The sequence below is a fragment of the Parasteatoda tepidariorum genome, chromosome 6 (assembly GCF_043381705.1).
Source record: "Parasteatoda tepidariorum isolate YZ-2023 chromosome 6, CAS_Ptep_4.0, whole genome shotgun sequence".
NCBI lineage: Eukaryota > Metazoa > Arthropoda > Arachnida > Araneae > Theridiidae > Parasteatoda > Parasteatoda tepidariorum.
In genome coordinates, this window is record NC_092209.1 from 87631543 (window position 1) to 87650514 (window position 18972).

Genomic DNA, 18972 nt, shown 5'->3' on the forward strand with positions numbered 1-18972 from the left:
TAGAAGAGGGAGAAAGACTAAATTGATTCGGAAGGAAATGTTTAAGTCTTTCAGCTCTAAACAAGTAATATAAAAAAAAAATATTAAAAAAAGTTATAGACAATTCCTACTAAGGTCAACAAAGAAATTTCTTATTTTAGTCACTTTTTATTAAAAAATTGCAATTTTTTCCACCATATAAAACTAAAGTTAATTAATTGAATTTAATGAATGAATTAATATTTGAAAACACTGTATTAACATCATCCACTACAAGTTTAAAAAACTGTATTTGAACTTGATTGGATGAATAAAAAGTACTTTATGAACGATTGAAAATTTGAACAAGATAAATATATACAGTTGTTGTTGTTAATTTACGTCGCACTAGAACTGCACAATGGGCTATTGGCGACGGTCTGGGAAACATCCCGGAGGCGAATTGACAAAACATACCGTAGATTGCAAAGGGTTGGCGAAAATTTCTATTGGCGTTAAAGGAGCGTTCTCGCAAATCGCCAAACAGCTGTGTGCTTATGATTTTGTTTTGTTTTCGGTATCGCATAACATTCAACAAGTTGGATATGGGTGCGGGTCTTCATTTGATTCTTCTGCATCAAATAAAATATAAAGCGTATTTTTTTTGTTATAGCGCCGACATAATCGTTTGTATCTGTTGACTAAATTGTGTTTATTAGCGTATTTTAAAAGGTCGTAATAGAACTAAGATAGAAAAATTACACATTATTACATATTCTATAGTTTCATAACTTTCATTAAATGTATTTCGAGTCTACTCATCCACTAATTCGAATTAATAATTTCACAATAACNGTTCGATCGATAACTATGTAAACACTTCACGTCAACAATACAACAACAAATCAGCAAAGAAAACAGTGAAATTGATAGTGAGATTCATTACAAGAAATATTTATACTACAAATAGCTTCATAGTTTTCATGATACTACTATGATAACTAAGTGAAGGAAATTAACATGTCAAAAGTAAATCTTTTGAAATTATGAATGCAAAAGGAATTATGAATGCAAAATTATTATTGAAATTATGAATGCAGAAGGAATTATGAATGCAAATGCAGAAGGAAAAAGATCTTTCACCAGATTAAAATTGATAAAAAATTATTTGCGTTCAACAATGAATCAAGATCGTTTGGCATCGCTCGCACTTATGTCTATTGAATACGACATTTTGGGCAGTTTGGAATTCGACAGCATAATACAAGATTTCGTTGAATCCAAAAATAGCAAAAAAGTGATATATTAGATCATAAGATTCTGTAAAATAATTTATAACCGAAAAATATTATATTTTTATTTGTATCTTCATAATTTTGTGCAAAATACACTTGTTGTTTTTAAAGCTAAATTATTTATGTCAACAAATTTTTTTCTCCCAAGTTTTTCGCAGGCCCATGAATTTCGTAGGCCCTAGGTACGTGCCTAGTGTGCCTATAGGTTAATCCGGCCCTGCATACCGCACACCCTCGGACCCTACGCGGACTGATCCACGTGGTCACCCACCGGCACACTGACCACAGCCAGTGATGCTTGACTTCGGTGATCTGCTGGGAACCGTGTCTTAACGAAGGGCGCGTTGTATCAGACAACTTTAAAAGTTTAAATTTGGTGACGTGGACCACACGTGCTACCCCTTAATGTTTTTTTATAGAATTTATCTGACACTAGTTGTAGTTCATTTACGTCGCACTAGAGCTGCGCAATGGGCTATTGGCGACGGTCTGGGAAACATCCCCGAGGATGATCGAAAGACATGCCATCACAGTTTTGATTCTCTGTAGAGGGAGGGCAACCCCGCTTCGGTAGCCCAAAGACTTACGAGCGAAGTCGAGCTCCTTACTGTAGAACAGTTTAACGAGGACCCATACCGCACACCCTCTGTCCCTTCGTAGACCGATCCAAGTGGTCACCCACCTGCACACTGATCGCAGCCACTGTCGCCTGACTTCGATGTTCTACTGAGAATCGTGTCTAAACCATCACTCCAATGCGGGACAAGTTTATATCGAACATTTAGAAATAAATTTTATACAAATTTTAAGTGCAGTTGCCACGGTTTTTATCTTTATTGTGCAAGCGTTTCTGATTGGATACTAGATGTATATACAAGACAGATCGAGATTAGATTTGTATTGACTCCAGAATTGCTACCGATTTCAGGCCAATCAGCCTACTCCTATTCTTCTGGAAAATTTTCGCTAACTCCAAAGAGTCCAGCAATTCATCAACTTCGTACCTAAACAGCAAATATGCATTTAGGAAAAACCTTTCCACAACTGATAAGATTTCATCTGCGATGGAATTTGTAAAAATGATACAACGCGGCCTCTGACCGCGTCTGGCATAAACATTAATTACCAAGATGATTAAGCAAAACCTACAATTTGATTTTATCCATATCATCGACTCTAATCTAAAAAAACAGGACACTTCAAGTTTGATTGAACAATAAATTTTTCCGACAAGAGACCCACTGGAAAGCATTTTACGCCCAGTTCTATATCTAATCTATGCCAGTGATATTGATACCTATAATCCTGATTATCTGCTTTAATGTGGATGATCCGCTGTCGCAACATGAAACCCAAATCAAGCAGTCAAGAAACTAAATGTTCATATTCCACCCATAGAAGAAGGGTGTTCTATTAACACAGATAAGTCAAAACTTATGGTAATCAGTTGAAAAGAGAGACATTAACCAATAACAGGTACACTATTCGCAGACAACTTCCCAATCGTTACAAATGCAGATTACTAGTATTAATAAGAAGATAAATTGAAACAATCACATTGACTTCATTGAACATGTATATAGTGGATTGTCACTAAAAAAGCCCAAGCAGCTGCCAAAGATCGATATTAAATTCCAATTATATCAGCTCCTTCAGACCAATCGTTATAGCCCAGCCTAAACAATAGACAAATAAAAAATTAGAGCTAATTCATAACAAATTCTCAAGAAGAATCACGGGGGCACCATTTCAAACAGAACCATCAGAAAAGGCCTCGATATTGAAACAATAAACGAATTCATGAATAAACTAAGCGATATTTGTTTCAGCAGCTCTAAGAAAAGCACTGCCGCAGATCTCTACCTAATTTTTAACAAGGAACTAATTCATGATGACAAAATCCGATCACAAATTACCTTCTCTCAAATCCCTCCCACCCTCGTTCTTATACATGGTTGCTCCAGCATAGAGGAAAAGAACAAGGGTTCGTTCATTTCATTTATTTCAGTTTTAATAGATTAAGTGAATATTTTTACGGAAGTGTTCCTTTTCAGAATAAACTGCGATGAATGCTAACTAGTAAGAATCTAACTTAAGAATTTTAATAGGAAACACAGAATCAAAATTTTTAAAAAAAATTTGTTAACAAGTGACTATTTTAACTAATTTTTCATACGTGAAAATCTACCCATAAACAATTAAACGTAGTAAAATACCTACCAACCACTACTTTTATCTTAAAACATTTTCTATGGACTGCACTTTTAAGCTAGAAAATAGTACTGCTTCATCAAAATAGTTGTATTTTTAATATTTTAGCAAACTAAAAATCATTTGAGTGATTTTGAAGATATTTCTTGAAAATTGAAATTTTCACACAGCTTCTTCATTCTGCAGAAATTTCTTCGTCCCGCTATATCATACCATTCGTATTATTAAATGACAGCAATTTTAAAATTATGATGCCTCATTTTAAATATTAATTAGCATGGTTTAAATGGGTGATATTCTCTATTTAAACTTTGATTTTCTTTCTCCCCATACTTTCTGTCATGATATCACAAAGGACGCGTTTCATAAAACAGAGAAAGCACATACTTTTGTGTGTGAATATTTTGTCATTGGAAACACTTCGTTTTGACTTCAGGTTCAACTATTTGCAATTCCGTTATTAACGACTACTAATGTTCAACTCCGTAGCCTTGTAATTTTGAACCCGATCCAAAAGACAAGGGAACTCCTGTATCAGTACCCTTAGAGGTATGATTTGTTATGGGAACTTTGTGGCTCGACAGATTTAACGTGAAATCAGTCACCATTTACTTCGGCCAGCGAGGATCGAGCCCACGAGCTCTCGAACATGGGCCCAGTGCCCTACCAACCAGGCTATCAGGTTAATATATTTTTCATTTTATAACCGTCGTTGAACAGCCGACCCACTGTTTGGGTTTACGCGTGACCTACGAGATGAGAAGGCCTTCCAACTGCGTCATCAACCCCTCGTGACGTCACCATACTTCGATCATTCCCCGCGACATGTGACACTTTCTTCATCGTTTGTTTTAGCCAGGCGTACTAGTATTTTGATTTAGATATTTGTAATCGAAACTCATTCTTATGTAATTAATTATTACAAAATTTTAAACACGGTATGCCTCATCCATGTTGTGTACCAGCATGTCGAGGGAATTACAAAAANAATTGTACTTCAATAATTGTATCATTGAAATTCTTATATATTTTTCTAAGCATTTATTGCAATTTTTAACACTCATTTTTAATGATTTTTATAATGATTTACAATATATTTCAATGTTTATTTTTAAGTAGGTAAGAAATGGAATCTAATTTTTTTTTTCATTTGTTGTGATAGAAATAATGTCAAAATAAGCATTAAAAGTTTGTTGTTACTTTTTTGTGTCATAAAATATTCATTTTTTGTGATTTACCATGTTTCTTTTTTTATTTAGTATTTGATATGAAATTTTTATTCTGTTCACAAATAAAATATTCAAAAATGATATCTAAGCTCCAAAAATCACTTTTTTTTAAGGACTGTGATTCATATATTTGTACGGATAACATATTTTTTGATAATCACGAATCTTTTAGTTTTCAAATTTTTCTATTAACAGTTTTATTAATTAAATTTAAAGAGAAAGAGAAAAAAGGTTTCAGTCCTTGTTTCCAACTATTTTTGCGGCATTTTAATGAGTGTCTAATATTATATGAAGAGACAAAGTGGAAATAATTATATTAGGAAATCTTTCCCCATGTTAAAAGCTCGCAACAAGCGGAGAGGAATGATCGAAGTACAGTGACGTCACGAAAGAGTTGTAAGGCCTTCTCATTCTCGAAGGTCACGGTTTACGCCGACTAATGTTTTACTCCGTAGCCTTGCCATTTTGAAACCGATCCAGAAGACAAGGGAACTCCTTGATCGAGTATTGGGAGAAGTTTGCCCTCGTGGAGGACTTTTTGATGGAGCTAACCCGCATTTGCGTTACATGGAGAGGAAGACCACGAGAACTTCCCACGGTTAGCGTCACAGCAAAGGGACTCTTACCCATGATCTGTCTACCACTGAGGATATATCACGTCAGCACTGTGGTCGCTGCAAGCCGGATGCGGAAGTCGTATCGACTGGGATTCGAGCCCAGGTCGCCTCATTTGAAGGCGAACGCTCTATCCCCTGAGCTATCGCGGCTCAGGGACTAGTAATTTTCTGCAAAATAAGTTCTTATTACAAAACATATACACTCACAATTTTTATTTAAAAGGAATCTAAGCAAAAATGGAGCTCGAAACAATTTTTTTTCTCAGAATATTTTATGTCCTGATTGAATCAATACTTTTTAAAGACAAATAATATTTTTTTCAGTTCATTCTCCGAGAATCTTCTTGCTGTATTCTTGTTGTTGAAGCTCTTTCCATTCTTTTTTCACTGCCAAACGCTTCAGCTGACCATCCCTAACAAGTAATATAAAAGAAAAATTTAAAGCGAATTCCTACTTACGTCAACAAAGAAAAATTTTATTTTAGTTACTTTTTATCAAATAATTACTCTTATTTCTCCCATATAAAACTAAAATTAATAAATTAATATTTAAAAAAATAGTATTAACATCAAGTTTAAAAAATGTGTTTGAATTTGAATGGATGCAAAAAAAGTATTTTATTAACGATTGAAAATTTGAACAAGATATAGGAAGAGTGTGAACTAATAGTAGGAATTGAGGAATAAATTTTGACTCATCATGATCTACTTGAAAATATCCTTTAATGAAAATCGCGAGGTTCAGGGATTCTTTTGAACAAGCTTCCCTATAACTCATAATGCAAACAAGTTGGATGTTATTGTTGTTGTTGACGTATGCCTGTTTAGGCAGAGGGGGTGCGATTGTTCTTGTTCTCCAGTGGCGCCATCTATGGCCAAGAATTCGACTTCTGCCACACCATACGTAACACCCGTTTATAGGGCGGACCCATTCATACATCTATTCATTCATCCACAGATCGTAATTTTGACCTGAATCAGAGAACGATCGATCTCCAGTCCAGTACCTTCAGAGATATTGATTTGTTATGGGAACATGAAGGACTATTGCGACTCGACAGATTTAACGTGCATCAGTCACTTCGGATGGTGGGGTTCGAACCCTCGAACTCTCGGACATGGCCCCAGCTCCCTACTGACCAGGCTATCACGGTCAAGTTGGTTGAAATTGTCATAAGGAAAACGATGACATTAATTCTAGGCTACTCTTCGACTAGAATTTTACGTTAACATTATAACACTAATTTCCAGTAATATTTAGCCGAATGTTTTACTGAATTTTTTTTAATAGTGATTAACAAGGGAAAAGAAAACATCTGATTTGGATACACTTACCTGGATTGATCAAAAAGAATCCCGTTATTAAAAAAAAAAAAAAAAAAAAAAAAAAAAAAAAAAAAAAAAAAAAACTTTAATCTGTATATCTCTCTTTTAAAAGCTCCTTTATTCAAGGGGCCATCTGCATTTACCTATAAGCCTTGAAACTGGTTTATTTTTTCCTAATGGTTTCTGGGACAAACAAATTACAAAGCATTTTACTGAGAGCGTTCATTTTACTCTGTATTAAAGGATGTTCATCCTAACGTTCATTTTGTATAGCTGCTCAAAAACTATTAACACGCAGAAACTTGAAATTATTGAGGCGTATAAGAATTAAGATAGAATACAAAAAAAAATGAACATCCGATAATGTGTTCGACTTGTTGGAAACACGAGTGCAACGATTGAGTTAAAATTTGAAAATTCCTATTCAAAATTTTTTCTATCCTCACTTATTGCAACTTAAATTGCTTCGTTGCGAATTTTTCTCAATTATTTTTGCTTTGTCGCTCAAAATCTATTAAACTTCAAATCACTAAGGCGTGTAAAAATTGGTATATATATTTTCTTTCCCACGAAGGCGTGAAAAAAATATCGGTATTAAATCAGTATGGGTGAAGTTTTAATATTTAACAATATGATACTTTGTGCNACTCTAACCGATGATCTGTCTACCACTGAGGATATATCACGTCAGCACTGTGGTCGCTGCAAGCCGGATGCGGAAGTCGTATCGACTGGGATTCGAGCCCAGGTCGCCTCATTTGAAGGCGAACGCTCTATCCCCTGAGCTATCGCGGCTCAGGGACTAGTAATTTTCTGCAAAATAAGTTCTTATTACAAAACATATACACTCACAATTTTTATTTAAAAGGAATCTAAGCAAAAATGGAGCTCGAAACAATTTTTTTTCTCAGAATATTTTATGTCCTGATTGAATCAATACTTTTTAAAGACAAATAATATTTTTTTCAGTTCATTCTCCGAGAATCTTCTTGCTGTATTCTTGTTGTTGAAGCTCTTTCCATTCTTTTTTCACAGCCAAACGCTTCAGCTGACCATCCCTAACAAGTAATATAAAAGAAAAAATTTAAAGTCAATTCCTACTTAGGAGAACAAAGAAAATTTTTATTTCAGTTGCTTTTTGTTAAATAATTACTATTCTTTCTCCCATATGAAACTATAATTAATGAATCAAATTTAATGAATGAATTATTATTTGAAATAAAAACTGTATTAACATCAAGTGTCATCCAGTACAAGTATAAAAAAAACTGTATTTGAATTTGAGTGGACGAATAAAAAGTATTTTATTAACGATTGAAAATTTGAACAAGATGTATAGGGAGAGTATGAACTAATAAGTAGGAATTGGAAGAGAAATTTTGACTCATCATCATTTACTAGAAAATATCATTTAATAAAAACCGCGAGGACCAGGGATTCTTTTTAACTATCTCATAATGTAAACAAGTTGGATAAAATTGTCATAAGGAAAACGATGACAATAATTCTAGGCTACTCTTCGTCTAGAATTTTACGTTAACATTATAACACTTATTTTCAGTAATATTTAGCCGAATGTTTTACTGAAATTTTTTTTTATAGTGGTTTACAAGGGAAAAGATAACATCTGATTTGGATATACTTACCTGGATTGATAAAAAAGGATCCCGTTATCAAAAAAGAAAAAAAAAACTTTAATTTGTATATCTCTCTTTTAAAAGCTCTTTATTCAAGGGTCCATCCGCATTTACCAATAAGCTTTAAAACTGGTTCATTTTTTCCTAATGGTTTCTGGGATAAACAAATTACAAAGCACTTTGCTAAAAGCGATCATTTTTCTCTGTATCAAAAGATGTTCATCTTAACGTTCATTTTGTATAGCTGCTCAAAACTATAACACGCAGAAACTTGAAGTTATTGAGGCGTATAAGAATTAAGATAGAATGCAAAAAAAAAAAAAAAANAAAAAAAAAAAAAAAAAAACATCCGATAATGAGTTCGACTTGTTGAAAACTTTACAAACCACACGAGTGCAACGATTGAGTTACAATTTGAAAATTCCTATTCAAAATTTTTTCTATCCTCACTTACTGCAACTTAAATTGCTTAATTGCGAATTTTTCTCCATTATTTTTGCTTTGTCGCTCAAAATCTATGAACTTCAAATCACGAAAGCGTGTAAAAATGGTATATACATATTTTTCTCTTCTCGAAGACGTGAAAAAAGTATCGGTATTAAATCAATATGGGTGAAGTTTTAATATTTAACAATATACTACTTTGTTCCAATTACATAACCTTTCAATATTTGAGTTTTGTACGAAATACAATTATCAGTGGCAGCTAAATAGAGCCTACATTTAAAAATCAAGTAGAAGAACCGGATAAAAAATTCTCTATCTGACTTTCATTATACTGTTATAGTAGGGAAATTTGTTTTTGTTTTTCTAATTTTAACACATTATACTATCTTTTTATGCTACTGAAAAAACATTTTCTCAAACTATGAAAATTCGTTGTTGAATTCTCATTAACACTATAGCAGTTACGTATAACCAAAATTTATTTAGTGTGATTTAATAAAGGTTTTATATATGGTTCCCCTTTTTTCCCATTAACTTTACTTTGTAGTACATAGCATATTTTTTATTTCTATATATTACCATTATTATTTAAGCATTGGTGTCAATAATAATCTGGCGATTTTTTTCTGCTCCAGTTATTATTTTCATTTACACCACTCAAGTATATCTTTCGCTCAAATATTGCGATATAATTTTTTTTTCCAGTTTCGTCCCTAAATTATTAAAACTAGTGGACTGCACCCCCTGCTCGCTGACGCTCACCAACCCCCAAAATTGCTATGCAATCTTATATGGTTTGCTTTGCAAACGAAGCTCGCTACTAACTTAGGTACATTACAAATGCACAAAATTCCAAGAATTCAAAACAATCATTCAAATCCATATAACAACTTTCTTTAAAAAAAATTACATCATTTTAGTAAGTACTAAGTCATTAACATAAAGTTGAATTCAAATACATGACATGTAATTCGTTAAACCTATTAGAAATGTGCTATAGTATAAAACCCTAAAGCGTAACAGCACGACTGAGACTCATTTTTCAATGAATAACTAATAACAATAATAAAACAAATAAATTCGTGATAGAAATCAAAAATCGTCAAATAAATTCGTAATATATAAATTAGTGAAAAAAAGCGCTCTCGACAAAATACTACAATAGAGATCTATCGACAAAAACTACTCACTTCTGCCTAGCTTAATAGTATAAGATTGCCGCAGCTGATAATACTCTCTCTGGTTATTTCAGTTTCCGTTTTTAAAAGCGCTATATGTTGAACCACCTCAGCTAGATTTGGCATGTGATATTTTTAGCGGCTATCATTGGTCGATTTCTTAGCGTTGCCATTCGGGAAGTTGTAATGAGGCTTTTTTTGTCGCCGTGTAAGAGAAATATATATATATAGATATTAAATATCATCTAAATTATTAATATAGACAGGATAAAAAAAATTCAGACATATGTAAATATTTTTTTCTTTTTTTTAGTTTTAGAACAATAATAAAAATTGAGATGTAGTTTGAGTTTAGTCAGAGGAGAGGCCCCTGTTATTTTAAAGAAAGATTATCTTACCACTCCAAATCAACTAATCCACCTTGTTTCGAAATAACAGATTTCACACGCTTCGTAAAGGCAATGGCATTCTCTCCCTCCTATACAATACAATGGTGTATTAGTATAGGTGATAAAATTTAATACTATATAATAATAAACGAACTATAAAGTTAGGACTATAGGTTCGTAAACATACAACCGTCCAATACAAATAAACTCAAAATTACCATTCTTGCCATGGGAGGCAAGTACCAGACGTCACAGACGATGGCCCAGGAAGTCATCATCATGAACAAGTAATGCACATAACCTTGCTTGCTACTGTTCCAAAAAGGATCACCGAATCTCGAATCATACTGAAAAAGAAAGAGTTTCAATTAGAATTAAATTGGAAATACATTAAGAGGAGAGTTCCTCATTATTGTTAATTGTAAATAAAAATTTCCTGTCGATTGAATGAGCTTTTGTTTGGAGCGTTTTGCAAATCGGTGGAAAAGTTATTGAAAAATTAAAAGAACTAAATAACTGAAGTTCTTGCATAATATATATTTGTTTTAAAATGTTCGAATATGTTGTAAAAAAAACCGTTTAATAACAAATTCTTCACGATTCTATACGGACTATATAAGGGGCAAAAATTAATTAAATCTGTATTTAATGATAATTATTAGAATCATCATTCCCCGAAGCTCAGATAATAATATTAAGTTGAAAGGCAAAGAACTTGAAAAATTGGGGAATTTATAATCATTGAGCATGGTTTTCGTTTCATACTATTAATACTTTAGGGAAAAAAAAGAAAATACAGAATGAAATATCTTTAAGTTCTCTAACATTTTTATTTCTATAAATATAGTATTTAATTCGATATTTGATAAATTTAGAATAAAAAAATAAATTAAGAAAGATTTTATTACTTATAAATTGATTAGCAATAATTTTTAGTTCAGTTTAATGATGAATCGTTTACTACTCGACTCAATCCAGAAGGCAAGGGAACTTAGCATTAAGATAAACTAGCCTTCGTGGAGTACTTTTTTTTATTTTATTTTATAACCGTCGTTGAACAGCTGAACCGATATTTTGGGTTTACGACTACTAATGTTCAACTCCATAGCCTTGCCATTTTTTGAACATAATCTAAAAGGCAAGGGAACTCCTGGATCAAGTATTGGGAGTAATTTGCCTTCGTTGTGAACTTTTTGATGAAACTAATTCGCATTTGCGTTATATGGAGAGGAAAACCACAGAAACCTTCCACGGTTAGCTCGACGGCGAGGGGGCCTCTAACCCGTGGCCCGTCTCCCACAGAGAATAATTTACTTCAGCACTGTGGTCTGTGCAAGCTGGATGCGGAATTCGTATAGACCAGCCATCGCTGGGATTAGAAGTCGGTTCGCCTCATTGGAAGGCGAACGCTCTATCCCCTGTCACGCCTATCACGGCCCAGGAATACTTTCCGCCTATCACGGCCCAGGAATACTTTATCACGTTATATGGACGAAGATATAACAGGAAACAAACCTTAATGGCGGCCGGGTATATGGTGCCACCGACTTCAAAACTTCCTTTCTTAAACATCATCACAGATGTGTTGTTGATGCAGGTTCCTGTCAAAAATAAGTAAAGATTAAATTAAAAAAAGAAATCAGTAAATACAAGTAAATGGACGGCGGTTTCTTGAAATGAAAACACGTAGTACAATAATTACTGTAATAAAATAATAATTTTAGGAATTTCTTTTCACAAATCAATCCCATTCCCAAAAATATTTTAGCATGACAACACTAGAAAAACAATGACAATAAAGTGTTGATATCCTTTACTCTCTGTTTTAGGTTTTACTTGAATATCACAGGTCAGGCTGTTAGTTTTGTACTTACTGTGTTCTGTATGACTCGAAGACATAGTTGCCGAAGTCATAGTTGTATAAGTCATAGACTCATGACCTAAAAAGGTCTGTGATCTTTCCTTGATTTTTCTTGTCAGATTTAGTTTACAGTACACGTTTGCTCAGCGTACCTATACTCCGCTAAGAAAATAACATTGCGGCATAGGATTTAAGTAGTCATCCGCGACTGTATATAGTTCTGTTCTATTTAGTCACCATTATGCTTTCAAAACGATAAAAAAAAAGCTTTTATACTCGACAACTCGATTAAACTCGACAGACAAAAATTTAATTCGTGCTATTTTTTGTAAGTGATAAGAAGCTACGGCGTTTCTAGAGTAGACGATGTTGATATTCGTTCGCGTTTAGCATCCACTTATCGTGCACTTAGATGCAAACAGGCTCTCTCCATGGGGATAATGGTTTTTTTCTTAGCAACAGAGTATACAGGGTGCGTAGTCAGATTTTTCATAAAAAAATAAGCACTTTTAAGTATTTTTTAAGAACTCAAAAAACATTTTTAATCACTTCAACAAAAAGGAATTCATAACTAGGATCTGTGCATTAACAAAAATTATTTCCTTTTATCGTTTAAAGTTCTTAATTTATAAACATAAAATCAATAAAATTCAAAAATAGTTTCAAATACTATACATAATCATAATAAAATAACTAGTTTCTGACAAACATTACAGAGAAAATTATAAAAATCATGATTTTTTTTTGTAATTTAGAACGAAAATCGATACGGCAAAGAAAAAATCTGTTTTTAAAAGATAAAAAATTAAGCACTTTTAAGGGCTTTCAAAAAACGTAAATCAAAAATAATCACATTTAAGTACTTTTTAAAAACGCTACGCACCCTGGTATAGAGAGAAAGTTACAAACGATTAAATACGAGAAGCATGGTGATTCGGCCTTATGCAAATTCCCATGATTTGTCGTTCCATAGGAAAACAATTTGCTTGCCTTAAACTGGAAACAAAACATTATTTGTAACATCTATTACACACATCATCAGTTCAGAAAAAAAATCGGTGCTATGGTGCCGATCATATTATTTTTACTAGTTTTGTCAATCACGGCGGCCATTTTTCCTCCGTATTTCAGGAGTTTGGAAGAGAGAATTGTGATGTTTTTCCTTCAAAAAACGGTTAACGTTAACTAGACAGTTCGAATTTGTTGAATAACATGAACGCTATTATACCGATCCCAGAAATTGGTTCAATAACGTTATTGTAAATGAACCGATATCGTGTTCGATTCGGATTAGTTCTTGTAAAGTGTTGCTTTGGACAGAATGGTAGTGGAGAAATGCCATACTAAGTATAGTTCGTTCGCCAGGAGTTGGCACTTGGCTCCACCTCCTCGGACGCAGAGCTCATTTCAGCGCGGGAGTAGGAAGAGAAGCATCTCCGCGCTTGAAATTGAGACAGCCCTTGATGCGCGACGAACACAAACAGTGGATTCTTTTTCAATCACTTACTTCGCTTTACCATCTGCTATTATACCTTTCATTTCTCTAGCCAATTAAATATGTTTTAAATTTCAAAACTGCTGTTTTCCCAGCAAAATGTCTCACAAAAGGACGAACTATTTTTATTTTACTTTATCCGTCGTTGAACAGCCGACCCAATTTTTGGGTTTACGACTACTAATGTTCAACTCTGTAGCCTTGTAATTTTGAACCCAATCCAGAAGACAAGGAAACTCCTGGATCAATAACCCCCAGAAGTATTGATTTGTTATGGAAGCATGGAGGACTTTGCAACTCGAAAGATTTAACGTGCAGCAGTCACCAATTACTACACGGGGAGTCTTCGGCCGGTGGGGATCGAACCCACGACCTCTTGGACACGAGACCAGTGCCCTACCAACCTGGCTATCCCGGCGTTTAAATGTTTCAAAAAGGACGAACTATTCTCTCAAAAGAGAGAAAGATCATCACATTTATGAAATATTTAATGCTAAAAAATTGTAAATAAAGTTTGCGGAATAAATATTTTCGTCATAAGATCGCCGAATAGCAATCTTGTTCAGGATTGCTCACAACCGTTTCCCAAAAACAGTGAAATAGTATCGTCGCATACTCCTGGTGAACGAACTATATTCCATATCTCACGGAGAAAAAAAATAGTTTGTCTTCCTAGCTTTTGACAGCTGCTAACGAGCTTTAATACTTCTTTTTTTCTAATTTTTTTTTATTTGTGCGGAACACTCTCGACGTAATTCTTGCGGAACACTCTCGACCTAAGGGATTATTTGTGCAAAGGATTATTGTAAGGGATTATTGTATCAATTCACTTAGGATATATTTTGAGGTCAGTTGCAGTGTCATTAAAAAAAAAAATAGAATAACTGCTATGCGAACCTTCTGGAAATATCAGAATCGGAAGTTTCTCTGCATCTTGACAATGTTCTTGGAGCCTAGAATGAGAAGGTAATTTGAATTGTCAGATAGNGTCAAACGTTAGTCATTGTTTTAAATTTAACAATAGACTATTCATTTTTTCACGTATTTTAAAAATAACATCAGTGATAATTTCTAACTTAGAGCTATATTTGAACAAAAATATAGTTTATTGTGCACATTTAAATGCGTAATTATTTTATATTCGTTGTGTCAGATAAATTCAATAACGAACATTACTTGGTAGCACTGGTCCACGTCACGCAATTTATACTTTTATAGTAGCTCGATACCAAGCTTCTTTTTTCCTTTCAATTCCTACTATTAAATTCACACTCTCCCTATATATATGTAATACAAAAATTAAATACTTTTGTATTAATAAAAGCATCAAAACTTCATTCGTTTTCATAAAATATCTTTGGTAAAGGATAAGGGTAGAAATTCTATTTTGGGACTTCAAGGCTAAAAACATGCCAATGAATAATAATTAGATTTATATTTCAAAAGAGAAGTTATTTTAAGATCTTTCACTTCCATATAAGGAAAGATTAAACGATTTTCTATGAGTAATAAATAATTTTGATGAGGCGTAAGAATACAGAAAAGGCAATAATGACTGGCCTCATCACAACTTTTAATCATCCTATAAAACGCAGGAGCAATGTTTTTGCGTGGCTTTTTGTTGTTTATAATGCCTAGCTAACGTACGTTAGTTTAGACGGGATATGGGTCTTCCCCTCTCCAACTTGGAGGGGGCTAAGATGTATGCTTTCACCATCGCTACTAAATAAAAAAGATTATGCACAACATGGACTCATTAATCATGCTGTTTTGACCTGTAATTAACTAAAAAATATCGGTGTGGATCCACCGTTATTTCATATATTTATGTTCAAATAAATTTTTTAAAATTTGTAGTGGATGACACTTTATGTTAATGCAGTTTTTTAAAGTATTAATTCATTAATTAAATTTAACTAATAAATTTTAATTTTATAAGGGAGAAAAATGTTTTAATTATTTAATAAAAAGTAACTAATATAAAACTTTTCTTTGTTGACCTTAGTAGGAATTGATTTTGAATTTTATTTTTATATTACTGTTTATTAAAACAAAATGAAAGACTGCTAGACAAAACTTAACCTTAGAGATTACGAATAATTGTTATAATTATTGAAAGCAATGCAATGCTTTTCACTAGAGAATTTACATCAACGTTAGAAAACAACTAATATTTCTTTACTGCAAATAGTTAATAAAATACTAAAATTGAAAATAAATCTGCGAATAAATTTTAGTTTCATATGGGAGAAAAATTTTTAATTATTTAATAAAAAGTAACTAAAATAAAACTTTTCTTTGTTGATCTAAGTAGGAATTGATTTTTAATTTTATTTTTATATTACTGTTTATTAAAAAAATAAAGAAAGACTGCTAGACAAAACTTAACCTTAGAGATTACGAATAATTGTTATAATTATTGAAAGCACTGCAATGCTTTTAACTAGAGAATTTACATCAACGTTAAAAAAAAACTAATATTTCTTTACTGCAAATAGTTAATGAAATACTAAAATTGAAAATAAATCAGCGAAAAATATGTGGACCTTTCTGCAATAGAAATTAAAATCCAGCATTTGAAGGGATTAAAGAATGAATTGGTTGTTTTTTTTATCGTAGAACGAAATAAGATAGAAGATAACCTTTTCAAGACTAAAGCTCTGTCTTTCATTTCAAAACGTTCGAACCAGACATGTGAGGTAGCACGATCGAGAGCCCTCTGAAGAAGTCCTAAGAATCCACCCTGCTTCTGACCCACCTGCAATTATACATATAAACACATTATCGTCTGTTTTAAAAAACTTTGTACTTTTGGGGTCGAATATTTAAACAATGGTTTTTATATTCGATCAGCGGGAATGAAAAAATCAAAACATGTTTGATTAACAGAGGAGTTGAAAGGGGAATTATTAAAAACGGTTCTGCGTCAATTCATCGTGAGACGATCCGTCGTGATCACAGTACATTACAATGACGACTCGTCGAAAAATCAATTCGTCGTAGGAAAATTAAATTTTGACAGTTCGAAAATTAAACTTGAACAATCTTGAATATTTTCAACAACATGGGCAGGTCCAAGATAGCCTGGTTGGTAGGGCACTGGGTCCATGTCCAATAGGTCGTGGGTTCGATCCCCGCCTGACGAAGACTCTCCCGTGTAGTAAATGGTGACTGATGCACGCTAAATTTGTCGAGTCACAAAGTCCTCCATGTTCCCATAACAAATCAATACCTCTGGGGGTACTGATAAAGAAGTTTCCTTGTCTTCTGGATTGGGTTCGAAATTACAAGGCTAAGGTGTTGAACATTAGTAGTTGCAAGCTCAAACTTGGGTCGGATGTTCAACAACGGTTATACAAAGAAAAAAAAAACATTTGCGATGGGTAGAATATTATAATTAAGACAAATATGTTGCGACGTATACAAATATTTTACTTAGCCGAGATGAATGATAATTAAAAAATATTTTGCAACCAATATCTATCTTTTTCATGAAATTATTTTACTGGATGCTGAGATCTACCCACAATAATTATTTTTTATTGAGTGACTCACGCAAGCATTTTTCATGCACTTTCTATTCCACTTGTAAGTAAGAAAATCATAAAAACCTTCCCTCTTTGGAGGTTTTTTGATTTCTGAGCGGTCAGACTACATATTTAGTTAGCTTATGCAGATAATGCAAGAGTTTTGTCTTCGTAAATAGATATATTTTATCATAATGGCTAGAAATTGTGCTCGCGATAAATTGTCGCTACGACAAGTTGCCGCAGCGATGAATTGTGACAACAAATTGTCGCCGCTATGAATTGTGTCCATGACGGACTGTCGCCCCAACGAATTATGCGCGATGAATTGTTGCACGATGAATTGTGTGCAATAAATTGACGCGACACCATTTAAAGCTTTAGTAGGCAATCAAAGTGGTTTTATTATTTTCATTTCCACCTTTCTCAGTAAGCAATTATTAGACTTCGGCAGCGTTTTCTGTATTTTCGTGATAAAATATTAATGATCAGCTTTTGTAGTTAAATACCTTTTAGATCCCTTAATTTGACCTTGATTCATACTCTGCATAGATATAGATTCACAGAAGTCAGAATTTCATTTAACTTGATGCTGAATTTATAGTAATAACTTTAAAAATTAAAAAAAAGAACTTGAAATATTCTAAAATTTGACGAAAACGAGAGGTAGATCTTTTTTAGCCCATGACAAGTATAATATTAGTTTCTATTTGTATCAGCAAAAGTAAAATTTTAATAAATTTTTAAACAGGGGTAATGAAAGTTGTGTAAAAATTATGAAATAAATAAAAGCCAAATTTACCAAAGCGTAGCAATTGTCGCTGGCAAGAATGACGACATCAATTGGAGAAGTATGATTGGCCACACAAATTCCTCCTCCCTTCGCTTTGTTCTCTCTAGAAGAAGAATTTGAGAAAGAGAGAAAATCTATCAAAGAATTGAAAGTATAGGAGTGAATGTATCAGTAAATGGGTCCATACTTAAATTCGATTCCTCAGGAACCAAACGACCGATTTGATTCAAATTTTGTATACAAAATTACAATTTTTAAAATGATGTAAAAATTTGTATATATTTCAGTTCAAAATTTGTTGGTCTATTATTAAATAAATTATTAAAAATAATTTTTTTTATCTATACAAAAGCGTACTTTAGAATAGTGAGCAAAATTGTTTCGATTCGCTTAAAAAATTTACAAGATATGGCTAAATACGCAGAATGTTAAATTAGCATTAAGTAATCCACACTTTGGACCGCTCTCTTGAGATAATTCAAGGAATCATATTTCTTAGATTAGGGCTACTCCTCCCTTTTTTGAGTTGCAGAAATTTAAACACGTCGGAAAAAATTTATTCAGAGAAAGCTAATTTTTGTGTCCAAATTCGTAACTTAAAATATCTTGTTCACGAATTAATTAGCATATTTTAAGTCACCGCCATTAAGATTGAAACGCAGCACGTTCATTAGATCAAATTAATTCAGTGCGTTTTTTACGCACAGTATGAGTAAAACAGGACAAGAAAAAATATTTAATCTCGAGAGGAATCTTTGAGAAATATATGTATTGTTCATTGAATCCTACCGAAAATAAAACTAGATGGTTTTTTTTATTGTTTTCTAACGGCTGAATTCTTACTCTTTTGCCTCGGAAGATGCTGGAAGTGTTGCTCTTTAATATTACCCGATGGACACCTGTGAACCTCACCTGTGACGTCACGGAGGCGAGCAACATTACCTACGTCACAGATGCCCGTTCAGAAGGTGAGCTACATTCACCCAACAGAGGATGCTACACACAAAAA

The 18972-nt window shown here is 33.1% G+C and overlaps 1 protein-coding gene across 1 annotated transcript in view; it reads right to left on the reverse strand.

Annotated features, from left to right (window-relative positions):
- Window positions 1-7479: 7479 nt before the first annotated feature.
- Window positions 7480-18972, reverse strand: part of LOC107442699 (glycerol-3-phosphate acyltransferase 4) — a gene marked incomplete in the record, with an annotated part of 35545 nt that continues 24052 nt past the window's right edge. The window contains 7 exon segments of the mRNA XM_043050021.2: window positions 7480-7694; window positions 10297-10376; window positions 10506-10634; window positions 11803-11888; window positions 14541-14596; window positions 16286-16401; window positions 17973-18066. Coding sequence (XP_042905955.1) covers window positions 7607-7694; window positions 10297-10376; window positions 10506-10634; window positions 11803-11888; window positions 14541-14596; window positions 16286-16401; window positions 17973-18066 — 649 coding nt within the window.